The sequence below is a fragment of the Muntiacus reevesi genome, chromosome 2 (genome assembly GCF_963930625.1).
Source record: "Muntiacus reevesi chromosome 2, mMunRee1.1, whole genome shotgun sequence".
Classification (NCBI taxonomy): Eukaryota; Metazoa; Chordata; class Mammalia; order Artiodactyla; family Cervidae; genus Muntiacus; species Muntiacus reevesi.
In genome coordinates, this window is record NC_089250.1 from 271,550,493 (window position 1) to 271,570,098 (window position 19,606).

At 46.0% G+C, this 19,606-nt stretch overlaps 1 protein-coding gene across 1 annotated transcript; it reads right to left on the reverse strand.

Moving 5' to 3' along the window:
• Positions 1-781: 781 nt before the first annotated feature.
• On the reverse strand, positions 782-16,233 carry SIGLEC5 (sialic acid binding Ig like lectin 5). Its single transcript, XM_065926571.1, has 9 exons — positions 16,140-16,233; positions 15,665-16,042; positions 15,182-15,451; positions 14,879-14,926; positions 13,503-13,757; positions 13,133-13,417; positions 12,814-12,904; positions 11,667-11,748; positions 782-1,345 (listed from the first exon to the last, which is right to left on the reverse strand). Exons 1-9 carry the CDS (start codon positions 16,174-16,176, stop codon positions 1,079-1,081), a joined length of 1,713 nt encoding a protein of 570 aa, XP_065782643.1. The 5' UTR covers positions 16,177-16,233; the 3' UTR covers positions 782-1,078.
• Between the last annotated feature and the right edge of the window lie 3,373 nt (positions 16,234-19,606).

Here is a 19,606-nt window from a genome sequence, read left to right on the forward strand (position 1 = left end):
AGTTCAAAAGCATCAATTCTTTGGTGCTCAGCTTTCTTTATAATCCAACTCTATAGAGAGTTCTAGCGTGGTGCTAAGAGGGAATAGTTTTGTTCAGGAGAGTTGGGGTCAGCTCTCTGGCTGTTGGAAAAATCCCTCTAGGGTCTATAAATGAAATAGGGAAAGGACTGGAGGTCAGTGGGTGAGGAAATATGCTGGAAGAATTGACAGATAAGCATGAGGGAAGGAGATAACCCCAGAGAGATTATAAGATGCTGTATTATGAACTCAGTGCCAGGCTGAGGGACTAGTCTTTCCCTGGAGAAACTCCAAAGAGTTCTGGGATGGAGAATGACATCAATAAGTTGCCACTCTGTCCTCTGTTCCTGGTGTAAAAAATGAATAAACGGAAGCCTCAGAGTCCAGAAGGGGAAGCTCTCACTAGCTGTGATGATGCCAGAGCCCAACAGGAAGAAGGAAGACTCCTACCTTCCTGGCAAGGACTTAGCCAATGAAAAGCCATGGACTCACTGTTTCCTCTAGCCCTCCACTTCCTCTGCCCCTTTATAAAAGCGGTCTCCTTCCCTCCTTGAATTGGAACTTGCTCATGGCTCTGCATTGTTGCAGACCCCAAGCTGCAATTCTGGGCTAATGCCAAATTAAACCCACCTTTGCTGAGAAATAGCTGGCTGTCTACTTGTTTCGCGTCAACACTAGTCACCCTCAGAAGAACTTGACGGGAGGACCTTTCTGTCCAGGAAGAGGAAGCAGCAGACACTACGCATACGCCATGTGATGGGACCTCTGTTCGTTGGTTTTAATATGTTCTTCCTTTTTTTCCTTTGAGGTTTTTCCCCTTTATTCTTTTTATATGATCTTTCTTTAATGTTCACCAACTGGGAGGTAAGACACATGATCTCTCACTTACAGAACAGAAAACCCGAGACAGAGAGGTGGACCAAGTTGCTTGATGACGATGCCTCAGGAAGTGCTGGAACCTGCCTGTGAGCCCAAGTTTCTCTAATCCCGTCACCTGTCTTTCTGCTCTACCTGGGGACACTCATACAGTAGTTAGATATTGCCGCCAAGGCTTCATCAGCTAGTCCCTGACCTTTCCTTGTTCCCACAGGGGCTGTGGTTCCCCCAGCTGGGACCGAGGTCTGGATAGGCCCTCATTAACTTTTTTGATCTCGGAGTACTCGGTGCTGGTCGCCTCCTGGTCCTGAGGCTCCCGAGATGTCATCTCATGAAAGCTGAGGGAGGCATAATGGAGCTCTTCCTGTTCCCCTGGGGGTGGGGCGTCCTCTGCAGGGGACAGCACCGTCTGGTCGGGGGGGCTGTCTGAGCAAGGCTTTTGCCTGGAACCCTGAGTAAAAGGGAGAAAAAGGAGTCAGAGAAGGAATAAGCAGGCATGATCCCCTAAGGAAAGTTCAGCAGACGGGACGTTTATTCATTCATCTTATTCCTCACATGCTTCCTGTGAACTCAAAATACTCACTCATTCGTTTACGATTTTGTCAAGATTAACTGGGCCATATTGCAGGCTTATGAATCCTATTTAACCTTCACAGAAACCCAGTAAGAGTGATATTCTTTTTTTTTTCCATTTATTTTTATTAGTTGGAGGTTAATTACTTTACAATATTGTAGTGGTTTTTGTCATACATTGACATGAATCAGCCATGGATTTACATGTATTCCCCATCCCGATCCCCCCTCCCACCTCCCTCTCTATCCAATTCCTCTGGGTTTTCCCAGCGCACCAGGCCAGAGCACTTGTCTCATGCATCCAACCTGGGCTGGTGATCTGTTTCACCCTAGATAATATACATGTTTCGATGCTGATCTCTTGAAACATCCCACCCTCACCTTCTCCCACAGAGTCCATGGAGTGGTATTCTTATTATTCCCATTTTACAGGTAGGAAAATTGAGATTGGGGAGAGGTGAAGTAACTTGCCCAAGGTCACTCGTAGAGTGGATGGCAGAGCCAGGATTCAAACCCAGGCCTGCCATTTTCTTGACAGTGTACCCTGTACCAAGTCCTGGGTGAGAGGCCAAAGGAGCAGTGTGAGAAAACAGACACAGACCCTGACCTCAGGCAGCTTGCAGTCGGCGAGGAGGACTGGATTAGAGACAAGTAAACACAGCTAATTTCTAACTCCAGTGTGACTTATGAACTAGATAGTGCAGAAACCAGAAGAGACAGCAATTCTAGATCTTGGACCTGGGTTCCATAAAACAAAAATGAAAATAAAGCAGGACCCAAGTCTCCCAGAAGAGAGGGTACCCAGACACTGCTGTGCCATTCTCTTTTCTCTGAGTCTGTCCACACACACCTACACCATCATGCTATAGACGAGTGTGTTGACAGCAACATTAGCCTTCAAATAGTAGCTTATAAAGAAAACAAAAAAGAATTCCAGGTTAGGAAAAAGTGGTTTCACGACCTCAGAAAAATAATAGCATATCTAGACAGAACTGTCCATATTAGGCATGAGCAAGATGAAATGACAAAACAGCTAGGTGTCTTGACCCTTCTGTAGCCAAAGAGGGAGAAACAAGAACATATGGCTGTTAATAGCCTTACCATATATCAAAAGGGATTGAATTGATCCTCAGAAGATAACATGGGCTTCCCAGGTCATGCTAGTAAGTAAAGAATCCGCCTGCCAGTGCAAGAGACGCAAATTCCATCCCTGGTTAGGGAGATCCCCTGCAGTAGGAAATGGCAACCCGCTCCAGTATTCTGGCCTGGGAAATCCCATGGGCAGAAGAGCCTGGTGGGCTGCAGTCCATGGGGTTGCAAAGAATCAGACACGATTAGGTGGCTGAGCATGCATAAGGCGAGATGCAGCTCAGATGGATAAACAGGAGAAAGCACTATGTTCATTCCTTCATCCAGCACCCTTTCTGAGTGCTAGTTATGAGCTAGGTGCCACGACGTGCTGTTCTTTCAAATGAGGACATAAGGGGAAGTGAAACTGCCCCAAATACCTGCATGCATGCCCAGTTCCTCATTAGAGAGGGGAATAGTAACATTAGGTAAGAGTGGTAAGCAATTTCCCATGACCTAGGCATATTTCTAAGCACTTCTTGTAGCAACCCAATGAAACAGGTACCGGCACAGCAACGGTCTCATTTCCAGAAGAGAAAATGCAGAAGCAGAGAGGTTAGCTAACTTGTCCAAGGTCACACAGCTTGGAGGTGGTTGAATCCAGAACTTGGACACAGGAGGATGAACTCCAGGGACCATTCGGCTCATTGCTTCACTATTCTGCCTACAGTATCAAAGTTACAGAAAGGTTGAGAGAGCTGACTTATCAGGAAAAAAACCCTGATGCTGCAAAAGATTGAAGCCAAAAGGAGAAGTCGGGGGAGAGGATGAGACAGTGAGATAACACCACTGACTCAGTGGACATGAATTTGAGCAAACTCCGGGAGGCAGTGGAGGAGAGTCCATGGCGTGCTGCGGTTAATGCGGCTGCAAAGAGTCTGACATGACTTCGCAGCTGAGCAGCGACAACAACATAATGGGGAAAAAAAAGCTCTATTAGGGTTCCTGTCGAGATAGTGAATTCACACGTACCACTGGCTCTGCTCACCAAGATCCAACAATCAAAAACTATAGGTGGAACTACGGGATGACAAAATTTTATAAATCAACTGTCAATGGATTCATTAATCAGTTGATCACTCTGAGGTTCCTGGGGGGAAGTAAAAGCTAATTTGAACACATGGGGCCTGGGAGGTGACATGCTATAGCCCAGGGCTAGGGAAGCTGGCTTGTTGATGAGAGGAAGAACAGGTTCCCTCAGATGTGCTTGAATTCTGCTTCCTTCTCTCCTCCACCCTCGCCTTGGGACAATCATTGCCTGCAGAATTCAGAGAGCGCGGACCAGACGGTGACGTGCATGTGAGCAGAGGTAAGAGCTGGATGAGCAAGAAGAGCCTCCGCGGAGCCTCACTGGCCTTTGGGACTCTTGTCCTCCCTCTCTTCTTTCCAAACTCCAGAGTCTGGTGGATCAAAATCCACAGAGGTTTTGGATCACAACCCAAAGCTCCTTCTCCTTGAGGTTGAAGGCAAAGGGGTGACTTACACTGCTTTTACAGGGGTGGGGGGACAGGAAGTGGGACTGATGGACAGTGGTTTTGGTGCTCGGGGCACTCCACGCTGCAACTGGTCCCCATCACTCCTTTGAGCCAACACAGGCCAGCATCTGCCCTTCACCTTCACCCAATCAACAGTCCAGACCAAAAAGCTAACATCCCAGGGGAAGATGCCCTTCCCAGGTCAGAGGACCAAGCACCTGCAAAGTGTAAATGCCCTGGAAGAAAAACCAAGCAAAGGAGGTTGGGAACGTCATGGACCTTCAAAGAACAAGTATTAGAACACTCTGATCAAGAGTTTTAAACTAAGCATGATAAATGCACGAAGAGGAGTAAGTGCTGAAGTTACATCGTGAATGTGAGAATAAGAAATTACGCTGCTCTCTCAATTCCTCCCATCCTCTCCTTCGCCAGCAGTGTGCCCGAGTCTGTTCTCTCTATGTATTATCATATGTAAGCTAGATAGCAAATGGGAAGTTGTTGTATAACACAGGGAGCTCAACCTGGTGCTCTGAGACCACCTAGAGGGGTGGGATGGGGTCGGGGGGTGGCAGGGAGCTTCAGGAGGGAGGGACACATGTACATTTGTGGCTGATTTACGTTGTTAAATGGCAGACACCAACACAGCATTGTAAAGCAATTGTCCTCAAAATAAAAAAAAAAGCAACAGAAAAAGAAATTATGTGCATCACTCAGTAACGATGTAATATTTCCAAATGGTGACTTATTGTAACTAGACAGCACGGTGATCATTTTGAAACAGAAATATCCAATCACTTATACTTCAAAAAGGAAGAAACAAGCAAACCCAGAGAAAAAGAGATCAGATTTGTGGTTACCAGAGGCAGAAGGTGGGTCTGGGGAAACTGAATGAAGGTGGTCAAAAGGTACAAACTGCCAGTTATAAGATAAATAAGTACTAGAGAGGTAATGTAGAACATAATCATTAGAATTAACTCTGCTGTATGTTATATATGAAAGTTATTCAGAGTAAATCCTAACTGTTCTCATAGCAAGGAAAATATTTTTTTCTGTTTCTTTAATTTTTTATCTGTATGAGATGATGGATGTTCACTAAACTTACTGGGCTAGTCATTTCATGATGTACGTAAATCAAATCATTATTCTGTACGCCTTAAACTTATACAATGCTATATGTCCAATATATCTCAGTAAGACTGAGAGGAAGAAAAGAAAATTATACACATCAGTAATTATGTACATGAAATGTAGAACAAGAAGTTATGTAACCATGTAAGTTACATAAAAAGGAAATGTGTGTGCAGTTCCATAAAACGTGGAAATATGAAGTCTGAGATAAAAAAAATAGGAAGAATCCAATGGTGGGATGAAGAATAGAATGAATACAACTGAAGTACATCAAGGAGCCTGAAGAACGTTTGAAGTCTCCCACAGAAGGAAGCAGAGGAGGATGAAGAACAGAACACATGAAAATAAAAGTCATGAATGACGAAGGAATAGAGAATCTCAACAGTCAGACTGTAATAGTCCCCAGATGACATGCTCTTGGGGGGGCCACACCACCGACGTGTGGGATCTTAGTTCCCCGACCAGAGATCAAACGCTGTGCCTCTGCACTGGGAGCATGGAGTCTTAGCCACTGAACGACCGGGGAAGTCCCAGTATTCCCCAAATGAGATAAAAATGAAACCCAAAGAGGAAGAGATATCTGGACAAAAATAGTGGAGATAAAATTGTCAGAATCACAGAAGAACTGAACCATGCCAGCACAAAGTGCCTCGCAAAGACAAGAAAAAAGACAAGGAAAAGCCCACGACCACAGAAAGTACAGTTCATCTTACGACCGTCGGAACCAAGGAGAAACATGCAAATGTTTCCAGGGAGAATGAGTGGGTTACCTGCCAATGTGTGAGACCCGAGACCTCTAACGGGGATACCGGGCACAGGAAACAGTGAGTCAAGTGTTCAGAGTATCAAAAGAAAACCACCTTGATCCTGGGATTGAGCGCCTACCAAATGAAACTCAACTGTGGGGGCATAAAGATATTTCAGACAGAAGCCTCAATACAGGAAATCCCAAGCTACAAACACGTTAGGAGACAGAACTCAAATACAAAGAACGCAAATAAAAGTAAGAAAACTGAGAAACCACGCGCGATGAATATAAGATACCAACGTGATCAGATTACCTCAGTAAAATGTGTAGCTCTGTATTTTTTTTAAAAAATGACCAGAGAATAGAAAAATGGTGAGTGTGTTCATAATCACGCAGAATGAAAACTGGAGATCGAGAGAAAGAACCAGCATGGCCGTAGAAGGTTAATGCAGGGGACACCAAAAGATATAAAAGCACTCGAGATCGTTTTGTTAGGTGTAAGACAGAGAAGTTACATTTTTTTTTTAAATAAGAGACGAGAAAAAGAAATGTTGAAAAAAAAAATGGAACCAAGCAAAAGGAGAAGTTAAAATAGCACAAAGAAATACACGTATATCAAGAACCACAATAAATACAAATAGCGTGATCTCGACTGAGGATGTCAAATTGGATTTTCAAATACCTTGTTATAGGGCTTCCCTGGTGGCTCAGGGGTAAAGAATCTGCCTACCAATGTAGGAGACACGGGTTCGATCCCTGAGTTCAGGCAGATCCCACATGACTCGTGGCAAATAAATCCATGCGCCAGAATTACTGAGCCTGTGCTCTAGAGGCCGAGATTCACAACAAGAGAACCCATCACAATGAGAAGCCTATGCACCACAATGAGAGAGGAGCCCTTGCTGGCCACAGCTAGAGAAAAGCTTGTGCAGAGTGAAGGCCCAGCACAGCCAAAATAATAAATAAAATTAAGAAAAAACAAACCCAGTCATACACTACTCAAAAGAATCATTGCTAAAGCATTTAAAAAAAAATGTTAGAGGCGAGTGGGGAGAGGAAAGGATGGAAAAATACCAGATATCTAACTAACCAAGGACAAAGCGGTGTGTCTATCTTAAGATCTATCCAAACAGATTTGAAACAAAAAGTATCACTAGGGACAGAGGCAGTCACAGATGTGGTTAAATGTGAGAAGATATGCTACTTCTAAATGCTAAACTTTTAATTTAAAAGTACATCATCTGTAAGAAGTAAATTTGATAGAACTCCAGGAGAAAATTGACAAGTAAACTATCATAAGAGTTCAAATAATGATAGTTCAGGAAGACCTATTAGTAAAGATTTGGATTTGAACAATACAGTGAACACACACTGGCCTATTGATCTTAGTTGGAATTTATGAAATAGAAAATATATACTTTTCTTAAGCATATAGGAACTATTTACAGAAATTCTTCACATAACCAGGTCACAGATAAAGTCTCAACAAAGTTAAAAAGTAGGTGTCATCAAAACAATGTACTCTGACAAAAAACTCAATTTAGTTAGAATTTAAGGATGGAAAGGTGTTTTAAAATTCCCATACATTTGGATTATTTTTGTATTAAAATTTTTTTAAATTTATTTATTTGGCTGCACTGGGTCCTCGCTGCAGCATGTGGGATCTAATTCCCTGACCAAGGATCAAACCTGGGCCCCCTTCATTGGGAGCTAGAGTCTTAGCCATTGGACCACCAGGGAAGTCCCCTACATTTGAATTTTTTAAAATCCCCAATAATTTAAGATTCCAAAAGAAATCACAATAGGGTTTTAACATTGTTTAGAACTGAATGGTACTAAAATAACACATTTCAAAATGTGTGAGGTGAAATTAAAGTGGTGTTTTGAGAGATATTTACCCATAAACATTTTTATAGTGAAAGAAGGGTACAATATATTAATAAGGTAAGTTGTTGTTGCTTAGTTGCTAAGTCCTATCTGACAAACTTTTTTGCCAGAGTATAATGGAGTATAGCCATACCAGGCTCCTCCATCCATGGGATTTCCCAGGCAAGAATACTGGAGTGGGGTGCCATTTCCTTCTCCAGGGGGTCTCCCCGACCTAGGGATCAAACCCGGGTCTCCCGCATCACAGGCAGATTCTTTACCACCTGAGTCACCAGGGAAACTCCCAAAGAGGAATTAATCCTAATTAAATAGTATGCAGTTAAGAGAATACTACTCATAACCTTTTGTCAACAAATTATAAAACTTAGATGAAATGAACAAACTGTTATCTCACTAACGGACACACAAAATGACTGAGTTAGAAAAACCACATATAAAGACAAGGGCAGACCCAGGCGGGTTATACAAGTGATACTTACTCATCATTCAAGAAACAGATCATTTCAATTTTATACACTCCCTTTCAGATAATATTAATAGAAAAAATGGGAAGATTCTACAATTCCTCAATATTATCTTGGTACACAAACAAGGAAACAACAAGAGGAGAAAGGAAGACAGAAGTCCATTTTACTCTTGCATACAGATGCAAAAGTGCTCAACAAAGCGTTAGCAAACTGAATCTACTAGAGTTTTAGATAAAGAAAAAAAAAAACTCACTGTGAACAATTTCATCTTTTCTCAGGAATGCTAGTTTCAAACTAGAAAATGTTGAACTGTTTTGCTCACCACTGGTAACAGATTATGGGGAAAATCATATCAGTAGATGTATCTGAAAAGTTCAACTGAGATGTATGATATAAACTTAAAGTTATTTAGTGATAGAAAAGAACTTCCTTACCCTAATGAAGACTGTCTATACAAGCCACGACAGTTAAAAGCAAGAATATCACAAATTTTTCAGATGGTAACTTTATCTCTGAAAAAGGATGATTCAGCAGGGTTAAAAGTAAGATATAAGAATTTTCCAGCTACCCAAGCAACAAAATTCTAAATGACACTCAAGACCAATTTGAGATTTTTTTTAATTACAGAATAAACCCTCACACTTAAAAATTTTTTTTTCTCATTCTGAATACAGCAATGAGCAATCAGAAAATGCATGTATACTAGTAACAATAACTAGTATTTAGGAAGAAAAAAATAGCAAAAGATGACCAAGATCTGTGTGAAGGAATTCTCCATCTTTTTTGAAAACATTTTTTAAAAAGACTTAAATGAATAGAGATAATCTGTCCTCTTGGATTAGAAGACTTGAATTCACAAACAAATACACTCTTCTTGGATTGACCTATAGGTTCAATGCAATTCCAATCAAAATTCCAACAGGAGTATTTTGGGGAACTTGACATACTGATTTTAACATTTAAATAGAACAGCAGAGGTCCAAGAATAGTCAAGACAACTTTGAAAGAAGGTTCAGGAGAAGGCCTTGCTCTATCAGATACCAGGACTTATTTTTGAGCCTATAGACCTCTGTTGAATGTAGACACAGTTCTGACTCAAGGACAACAAAATTGATCATTGGAATAGAAGAGGTCACAGAAAGAGGACCACCCACATGTGGAATTTTGATGAACGGCAGATCCACAGGGGAGGAAGTGAAGGACTATTTTGCCAAAAAAGAAGGAACATATATAGGTCAACATTGTACACCACACAGAAAAATCAACTTCCTGTAGATGAAGTCTTTAAATGTCAAAAGGAAAACAGAAAACTTTTAGTAGAAACTATCCTTGAATATCTTTCTACATCTTAAGATGGGAAAGAATTTCTTAAACCCCCAAGTTCTTATTACAATTAAGAACTTATCATCATCAAACGTCACCTTTAAAAAGGTAAAGTACAAGATACTCACTGGGAGAAGATATTTACAATGTACATAATCTTTTAAGAGCATAAAAATGTATAAAGCTCTCAAACAAATTTAATAAGAAAAAGTCAAACATTCAGTAGGAAAATGGGCTGTCAATGGGACCAGGCATTTTATAGAAAAGATGTTCATATGCCACTGAAGCTGTAGAGAGATTTTCATCTTCATTGGTAACTAAGGAAATGCAAATCAACACCATAGTGAGAATGTGAGATGACCGGAAAAAAAAAAAATTGAGAAAACCAAGTGTTGCAGAGATTGTAGGTTAAGAGAATCTGATAGGCATAGATGACAGTATGAGTGAACACGGTTGCTTTGGAAAATATTTGTCATGGTCTTCTAAAAAGGAAGAGACCCTATGACCTAGTAATTAAACTCCTAAGTAACACTAAAGGAAAACTCTCACATGTGAATACAAAGAGACACGAATAAGGAATGTTCGTAATTGCAACACCAGGAAACAACTCCAGTGTCCATCAATAGGAGCTTGGATAATAGACATAATCATAAAACGCATCATTATACAATGGGAAACTGCAACTTTGTGCAAAAACATGAATGAATCTTTGCTATGTAAGACTGTATCTACAAAGCAAGTCCAAGAAGAGTACCTGGCACGTAGCACCCTTTGTAGGTTCAGAAGCAATTAAACTAAAGAGTGTATATTTTGGGTAAACATATATGTGGTAACACCAGCAACAAAAAGTTCAGAGCAGTGGTTACTGGGGGCGGGCCAAAGTAGAAGGGTAGATGAAAGTTATCGTCAGTGTTTTAAGTCTCAGGTTGGATGGCAGGTTTATACGTGTTTATCATATCATGTGTAACGATGAGTAAGTAAAAGTGAATACTGCTTGTTCCATTGATACTAGCTCAGTGATGAACAAAGCATTTTGGATAAATCCATTTAGGGCAACACAAGCCCAATTTTTAAAAAGGGAACAGGGGTCTTGCTGGACAGGGATGGGAGTGAGAGAAAATTACAGCCCTCGTTCTCAAGGACTTTACAAATACGATGAGAAGGTGGAGACGCAGTGATGTTGTGTGATGTTGTGCCGGGGATGGACACAGGACTCAGTGGGTGGAGAGAAGGAAGGGATGGACCCTGACAGGAAGGGAGAAGACAAAGGTTCCCAGAGTAAGAGATGTTGACCTTGCAGCTGGAAGGAGGCGGCGAGGTGGATGGTTGAACTGGGAAAGGGAGGGCAGCTCAGGTAGTGAAGGGAAAGTTGCTCAGTCGTGTCCGACTCTTTGCAGCCCCATGGACTATACAGTCCATGGGATTCTCCAGGGCCAGAATACTGGAGTGGGTAGCCATTCTCTTCTCCAGGAGATCTTCCCAACCCAGGGATCGAACCCAGGGATCGAACCCAGGTCTCCTGCATTGCAGGTGGATTCTTTACCATCTGAGCTACCAGGGAAGCCTAGTTCAGGTAGAAGGAACTGTGTAATTCAAAGGCTCTAAGTCACAAGGGAATAGATCTCTCTGGACACAGGGAGAAAGCCAGTGTAGCTGGACCCTAGGGCAGGACCAGTGGCTGGAGCAGCCGTCAGGGGAGGGAGACCCCAGGAAGGACATCATATATCAGACCAACGATTATGACTTGATTCTCTAAGTAGTGGGAGCAAGCAAGAGCTTTGAGACTCAGAATGGCTGGAAAGTACTGGTTTGGGGGGAGGTAGTTCTAGCAGCCTGTATCCAGTAAAGAAGTGAACAGGCTCAGTGGTCAGCAGAGGACCACTGGGCCTGGGAGATGAAGCGGAAGAACAGAAGGGAAGCCAGCTCCCAGGTGTCTGCCTGGGGGAACAGGAGGAGCAGGAACTACTGACAGACTTAGCCTGAATCTGCCAAATGGACATGCCTGGGGCCCCCACGGCCGGAGAAGACGCCCGCATCACTCACCCAGGCGACAGTACCCATGACCGGGTCTTCATCATCCACACCCTCTGGTCTCGTGGCTGCCTTCTTTCTGCGGGCTTTCACTCTAAGAGAAGAAACCGGTGCACTGCAGTCAGGGCAGCTCAGACAAAGGTGGGCAAGCTGCCCCCCACCGCCCCCAATACGACGGCTCGGGCACCCAGACCCTGAAACACCCTCAGAGGCCTTCCTGACGCGGAAGTAAGTGCTTCATCTTGGATGACCAGGACTGTGGCCAAGACTGAATTTCCATCACTAGAGACTCGACTTACAAACTTGTCCATGAATGTCATTATTATTGACACATGGTGGCCAAGACGTGGAAACAATCCAAATGTCCATCAGTGGATGAATGGATGAGTAGCATGTGCTCCACTCATCCAAGGGAGCATTTTTTGGAAATAAAATAGAATGACGGAGACTACCCTGGTGGAGCAGGGAATGAGAATCCCCCTGCCAATGCAAAGGACACAGGTTCGATCCCTGGTCTGGGAAGATTCCATGTGGCTCTAAGCAACTAAGCTGGTGGGCCACAGCTACTGAGCCTGCGCTCTAGAGCCCTCGAGCTGCAATTCTGGAAACCCGCACACCTTAGAGCCTGCACTCTGCAATAAGAGAAGCCAGGGCAGTGAGAAGTCTGTGTAACGCAACCAAGACCCAGCACGGCCAAAAATTAATGAAATTTTTTTTTTTTTTTAAAGGAGTGAAGGACTGCCATGCATGAACCTTGAAAACATCACGCAAAGTGAGAGAAGTCGGTCACATGGGACCACACATTTTATGATTGCGCTTACTCAAAATGTCCAAACCAGACAACTCTAGAGAGACGGGAAACAGCCCAGGGCAGAGGGTGGAACGAAGAGGATGACCAGGGGTGTGGATTTCCTTTTGGTTTCCCTTTCATTTGGGGCTAATGCAAAAATTCTGTCAAAATCATTGTCATAGACTTGCAGCACTGAATAGACTAAAAACCAATGAACTGCACACTTTAATGCATGGGAATTACATCTCGCTAAGGCTGTAACCACCCTCTGAATCCAGTCTGTGCTTCTCCGCATTTCTGGGATTAAGAGACCGCTTTCCACACTCCCTACCACACCCCTCCCTATACGTCCCCAGAACACAGACTTACATGAAAAACAACAGGAGACACAAGCACGCGGACAGCAGGGCCCCTGCACCAGCGCCTCCGAGAGCCCCAAGAGCCAGGAATGCAGGTCTCCCTGCGGGGAAGACGGCCAGGAGATGATCGCGCTCCCAAGATTCAGGCTCATTCCCTCCCGCCTCCTTGCAGAACTTTCTGGAGAGCCTCTTCAGGCCTGAGAGGGAGCCCCCTGTCCTAGCCAGCACCCTCTGTCCCAACTCCAGCCCCTCTACCCTCAAGCATCATCTTCTAGGATCATAACTCCTGCTTCTGCCCCTCTAAGCCTCTCCCCCGACAGACCCCTGACCTGGCAGCAGCAGGACAGACCCACTCCGGACCCCATAGATGTTCAGGGCCTCGCAGCTGAGGCTGAGGCCGGAGCTGAGCCCCTCGCGGAGCCTCACAGAACCGTTGGCCCAGGGCCCGGCGGAGCCGGAGCTGACCTCAAAGGAGGCGTTGCTGAACTCCGCCTCCAGCAGCCCCTCACCGAGCCGCCAGCGCAGGGAGGGGGCCGGCCGGGCTCGGGAGGAGCAGCTGCAGCGCAGACCCTCATCCTCCTGGGAGCAGGAGGGGCCCAGCAGCTGCGGGGGAGCTGTGGAGAGAGATGGGAGGGATCAGGGGTGCCTCTCCCCTCCCAGGAACCCCAACATCCTGTTCCCAGGGCCCCCCATACTCACAGACCACGAAGAGGTTCAGGGAGGTATTTTGGGAGCCCAGCGGGTTCTGAGCCCGGCAGGTGAACTCTGTCTCTGCACTTTCTAAATACGGCAGCGCCAGGACCCCGGTGCTGGAGATGGGGGCGGGCTCCAGGGCTGGGGACCCCTGGAACCAGCTCAGCTGTGCAGGGGGGTTGCTGTCAGCGACACACAGCAACTGCAGCGGCTGGCTCTCTGAGATGAGAATCGACGAGGTGTTCTGCAGAATCTTGAGGGCTTTGGGGGAAAGCGCAGCGGGAGAGCTGGGGAAGGCAGAGGTCTCCTCCTCCCTCCTTCCCAGGATCTCCTGGCCTCACTCTCTCCTCCCCTGGCCAGCCAGCTGGGTTCCCTGTGGTCTCAGGGCTGAACCTTCCCACCCTAAGCAGGCTGAGCCGACATGTCTGGGCCTCCTATCTTCAGGGAGGCTTGGTGTCTCAATGCAACAGGCCTGGGCTGTTTGGTGGAAAGAAAACAGAGAGCCTCAAGGCTTGAGAAGTTGATTCAGTGAAGGCAGCAGGAGATGGGACTAAGGAGGCTTTTGTGGGGAAAACCACACAATAGAACCATGGTGAAGAGAAATGGGCTTTGAACAGAGTGTGTGAGTGTGTCAATGTGTCGGGTGTATGTGTGTGTGCCTGTGTGTATGTGTGCATGAGTGCACATGTGTATGTGCCTGTGTGTATGTGTGCATGATGGGCGCCTGAGCTGTGGGTATATCTCTGTGTATATGTGTATATGTGTGTATGTGTGATGTGTATGTGCCTGTGTCTATGTGTGCATGATGGGTGCCTGAGCTGTGTGTATATCTCTGTGTATCTGTGTGTATGTGTGCGTGATGGGTGCCTGAGCTGTGGGTATATCTCTGTGTATCTGTGTGTATGTGTGCGTGATGGGTGCCTGAGCTGTGGGTATATCTCTGTGTATATGTGTGTATGTGTGATGTGTATGTGCCTGTGTCTATGTGTGCATGATGGGTGCCTGAGCTGTGGGTATATCTCTGTGTATATGTGTGTATGTGTGATGTGTATGTGCCTGTGTCTATGTGTGCATGATGGGTGCCTGAGCTGTGGGTATATCTCTGTGTATACGTGTGTATGTGTGATGTGTATGTGCCTGTGTTTATGGGTGTTTCTGTGTGTATCTTAGTTCATGTGTATGTACTATATGTGTGTGTGCCTGTGTGTGTGAGTCTATGTGTGTGTTGCATGTGTGTGTGGTCTAGTGCATGGGAGGTGGGGCGGGGTGGTGATTGTCCCCTTGCTCTTCCCATATCTGATCACACTCAAGTCCACACCCACCTCCCTGGAGGCGATCCCAGGAGCAGGACCCAGCCCTGGAGAGGAGAAGTCTTGTCCTACCTGTGACGTTTCTGAAGGAGAGGCTGATGCAGACGTTCCTCGGAGCATCTGGGGCAGAAAGACATGGGCTTGCTGCAGAGGGAGGAGTGGGGTGCAAACTGGCCAGCACCCAGGAGGGAAACCAGGAAGGGGGGTGGGTGTCCTTCACAGCCCCTCCCCACCTCAGTTCCAAGGGCTCAGACCCATGGAAGAGTAAGATGCCCTTCTCTCTGCACACACACACACATGCGTGCGCACAGACACACACACACACACACACACACCCCACTGCCCTCAGGGACCCCGCCGCCCCTCCACACTCACAGGAGACGTTGAGCCGGACGGTTCTCTCCAGGGTCACCTGCGCTCCCTGGAATGTCACCCGACAGGTGAGGTTGGAGCCGTGGTCCTGGGGCCTCGGGGTGAGGGTGAGCTCCGAGGAGTGGGTGGTGTTTAGGTTCATGGCATCAAGGGCATCCCCCACCCAGGAGAACAGGAGAGGGTGTCTGTCATCACAGGCTAGTGAGAGGCTGCAGGTCAGCTTTGTGGGCTGGCCAGACTCCAGAGGCTCCAGAAACTGGATGTTGGGTTTCTCTGGAGAAAGGGAGATGAGGAGACAGACAGAGATGCCTGGACGCAGGGGTGTGGGGACCCAGAGGGTCAGGGTCACAACTCATTCCCAGTTCTGGCTCTCTTCTGAACCCTCAAACCCCAAGACCCGGAGCAGCGAGGGCTCCTGTGCCCTGGTCCTGTTCTAATAGAGGCGTCTCCATGTGCCAGGGTCCTCTCCTGGGCCCCCTCTCATACCTGTCACCTGGAAATTCAGCTTCTTCTCTTTGTAACTGTATCTCACAGGTCCTCTCTCCAATCGCAAGTAGTAGACTCCTGAGTCGCTCAGCCTGGCCTCCCTGATGCTCAGGGAGCAGTCGTTTTGCCTGGGGTCCCCGAGGAGATGGAATCGGCCCTGGGTCTCTGGTTTCACTCGTTTATTTCGGTCGTTTGTGGCCACAGCATCATTGTATGGCTTGTCCCCTTCCCGGAACCAGTAGATGGAGGGCTCAGGATACCAAAACCCCGAACTCCAGGGGTAGGAGAAGGAGCAGGGCACGTGGACGTCCATGCACGCCTGCACCGTCACGGATTCCTGCACTCGGAGCTCGTACCCTGGAAGCTCCTGCAGGGACCCTGGGGGACACAGAGGCTCAGCGGCAGCTGCAGCCCCTCCCCACGCGTGCGCCCCTCCCCCAGCCGTGCCCCCCTCCCCCACCCCTCCCCCACTCACCCCCCCACAGCAGAGGCAGCAGCAGCAGGGGCACCATGTCGGCATCCGCCAGCACAGAGCCGCTTCAGGTCCCTCTGCTGGGGAGGGAGGCGCCCCGAATGTGGGGAGGGAACGAGGAAGCCCCAACAGGAAGCCAGAGGGTGACGGAGACAGAGCCGTGGGCAGGCACAGAAGGGGAACTTGGACGCCCCGGGCCGTGGAGGAGGGGCGGCCCTGGGAAGGCAGGAGGTCCCACCCCACACCCCACACCCACACCCCACGCCGCAGGGGGAGATCCTGAGGCCCCCAGAGGCCGAGAGGCTTCACCGCACGTGGCTCTGACATGCCCACCCGTCCAGTGATGCTCGGGTCCACGGTGGGACCGCCCAGCAGCCGGTGCACCCAGAAAAGACAAACGGGGTCCAGCGCTGGTCCTCGGGTGGGGCCGACCCTGCAACAGAGAAACGCTGGACTTTCTGGAAAAGAATATTGAAAATTTTCTCAAAACCACTCAGAAATGGGCAGGAAGAGTCACACTCGGTGGAGGGTGGAACCCAGGAGGAAAAGCTGAGCGTGAAAAGCTCCTTTGCCCAGAGGGGTTTTCAGAACGCGGGCTGAGGGTCTTCATGGACCTGAGGGTCTGTGGGACCAGCCGACCGGGACACAGACCCACACAAAGTGGGGTGGAAAAGGACGAACTTTGCCCCATTCAGCTGGGACCCCGAAGTCTAGACCTGACACAGAAACACAGTTCATGACCCCTCACACTGAATGGCCTTCTTTTCAAAGCCACATGAAGGTTTAACTCATGTGTGGAAACAACCTGTGAACTTACTGCCCTTTCGGGAAAAAATTCAAGTTTCGCAAGTTTGACTACGAGCGTAAACGTTTTAGACACTTTCAGGAGCAAGCTATGGGACTGATGGAAAGTTTTATTATATTTATATAGAAAAATTAACACATTTTTTACTTTTTTAAACTACAGAAACAAAAAGAAATGTCCATCAATCAATCGTGCCAGTGGAAATACTGTATCTTCTTTCTACTCTATTTTAGATATAATATAATTAATCTTATTTCTTCATATAATGGTCTTCTCTGCTGGCTCAGATGGTAAAGAATCTGCTCTCAGTGCAGGAGACCAGGGTTCCATTCCTGGGTCAGGAAGATCCCCTGGAGAAGGGAATGGCAACACACTCCAGTACCCTTGCTTGGAGCATCCCGTGGACAGAGGACTCTTACAGTCTGCAGTCCATGGGATCACAAAGAGTCAGACACAACTAACACTTTATTTAGTATAACACTCATGTTAATTAATATACGTGACAATTCTCCTACAAAGAGGCAATCAAAGAGGATCAGGCCAAAGGTGTGGGGAACAGGTGTTATGCAGGTGTGATACGGGTGCCTGACTCCTGAGAAAAATGGTATGGTGGCCCAGTGCTTAGGACTCTGCACTCTAACTGCCTCTGGCCCAGCTTCAATCCCTGGTCTGGGAACTAAGACCATACAAGGCCTAGGTCATGGCTGAAAAAAAAGGAAGAAAGAAAAAAAGTCTGCAATAAATGTCTTATCTTTTGGTTTTCAGCATTTTATGTTTTGTGATTGATTACATAGGTTTCTCATTTCGAAAGAAACTCCGATGTGAGGTGCCTGTGATAATGAGACTTTTAAGAAATATATATTATATATTTGGGCTTCATCCACAGTTCCTGGCTCACAGATTCATGGACTGTTGGAATTCTCTGACTGATAACAGACATGGCCACTTCTGTGTTCACACATTTGCTCGTTGTTCTCAGTCCCTGAAAACACTTCAGGGCCACACCGAACCTGGGGGTCACATTCTGTATTTGGGGGCCATGTCTGTACTGTATTCAGTGACACCGTTGTTTTGCTGAAGGAGGCATCTGAACGCTTGAGTCAATGTCAGGCTCCACAGAACCCAGGGCTGGCCCTGCCTAGGGTCCAGGTGAGCAAGCGGGGACGGGCTCTCCCCCTCGCTCCTCAGCTGTTGCGGGAACATTGCTGGACGAGCAGGCGCTGGAGAAGGCCGGGATCCGAGGGCCGGGCAGCACACCGTCCCAGCGGCCGGCGTCTAGGAAAGGCCGAGCTGGGCCGGTCAAAGAACAAGAAACAAGCGTGTTGGTGAGAGCATGGGGTAAAGGGAACCCTTGGGCACTGCTGGTGGGAATTGAATTGGTGCGGCCACTATGGGAACGCTCTGCAGGTTCCTCAAAACTGAAATAGACCCTCAAGCACTTTCACTTTTGGGCCTTTAAGGAAAATGAAAACAGCAATTTTTTTTTGTTCTTGGAAGCGTTATGTACAGTAGCGAAGACATGGAAACAACTTCCATATCCAATGATGAGTGAATGAATAAACAAACCGTGGTGTGTGCATACTCATGATCATGCTTCAGCTATGAAAGAGAAAGAAATCCTGCTTTTACAATACATGGATGGTATGCCAGGGCATTAGGGTCATGAAATATGTTAGACAGAGGAAGAAAAATACTGTATGATCTCACAGGTGGGTGAAACTGAAAAAAAAAACCTAACACTATAAAGTCATAGATACAGAGAAATAACTGGTGGTTCTCAGAGATAGAGAGCGGGGTCATTGGCAAAATGGGCAAAAATGATCAGAAGGTACACATATCCAGGAATAAAATAAGCAAGTCATGGACATGTACTGTACATCATGGTGACTATATTTGAAATATTAAGGACACTAATACAGTTAACAATACTGTAGTGTATATTTGAAAGTTGCTAAAAGATTAGATCTTAAAATTTCTCATCACAAGAAAAATATTTTAGCCTTATAGACATAAATGTTAATTAGGCATATTTGGTGATCATTTTGCAATATGTACATATATTAAATCATTATACATCCAAAACTAGCACAATGTTATACCTGTATCTCAAAGAAAACATGTATCTATATATGTAAAAGATTTGAAAAATGTCAAGTTGGGAGCTTAGATTTGAGTGGTCCCAAACTTAGAGAGTGTTCCCTGGTTGACAGGCTCCACTGGCCTTTCAACACCTGCATAATCAATTACTTATGTTACATTTCCTCTGTGGAAATATACAATATGTAGTGTGGCTTCTAATGTGGCTACTGTCCCTGATTTGCTGATTAAATCTCTAGAGATGAAAAAATGAACACTGGGTGATTTCAAATGCCTTTGTGATAAAATTCACTGTGCATTGGAAATAAAAGAGAAATTCCCTAAAACGATGAAGGGTGTCTTTTGAAAAAATCATACTTAATGGAGTAGCATAGGTTCCACCCTAGCAAGTCAATAAATATCGGTAAAAGATAAAACAATTGAAAGGAAAAAACAAAGTGATCTCTCTTCATAAAAGTTCTGCATGTAGAAAAATCCAAGTTTATACAGATACATTTAGAGGTTTAACAAGAGACCACGATGACTTGAGACAAACTCCAATTTTAAAAATCCACTGCAGACTTCCATG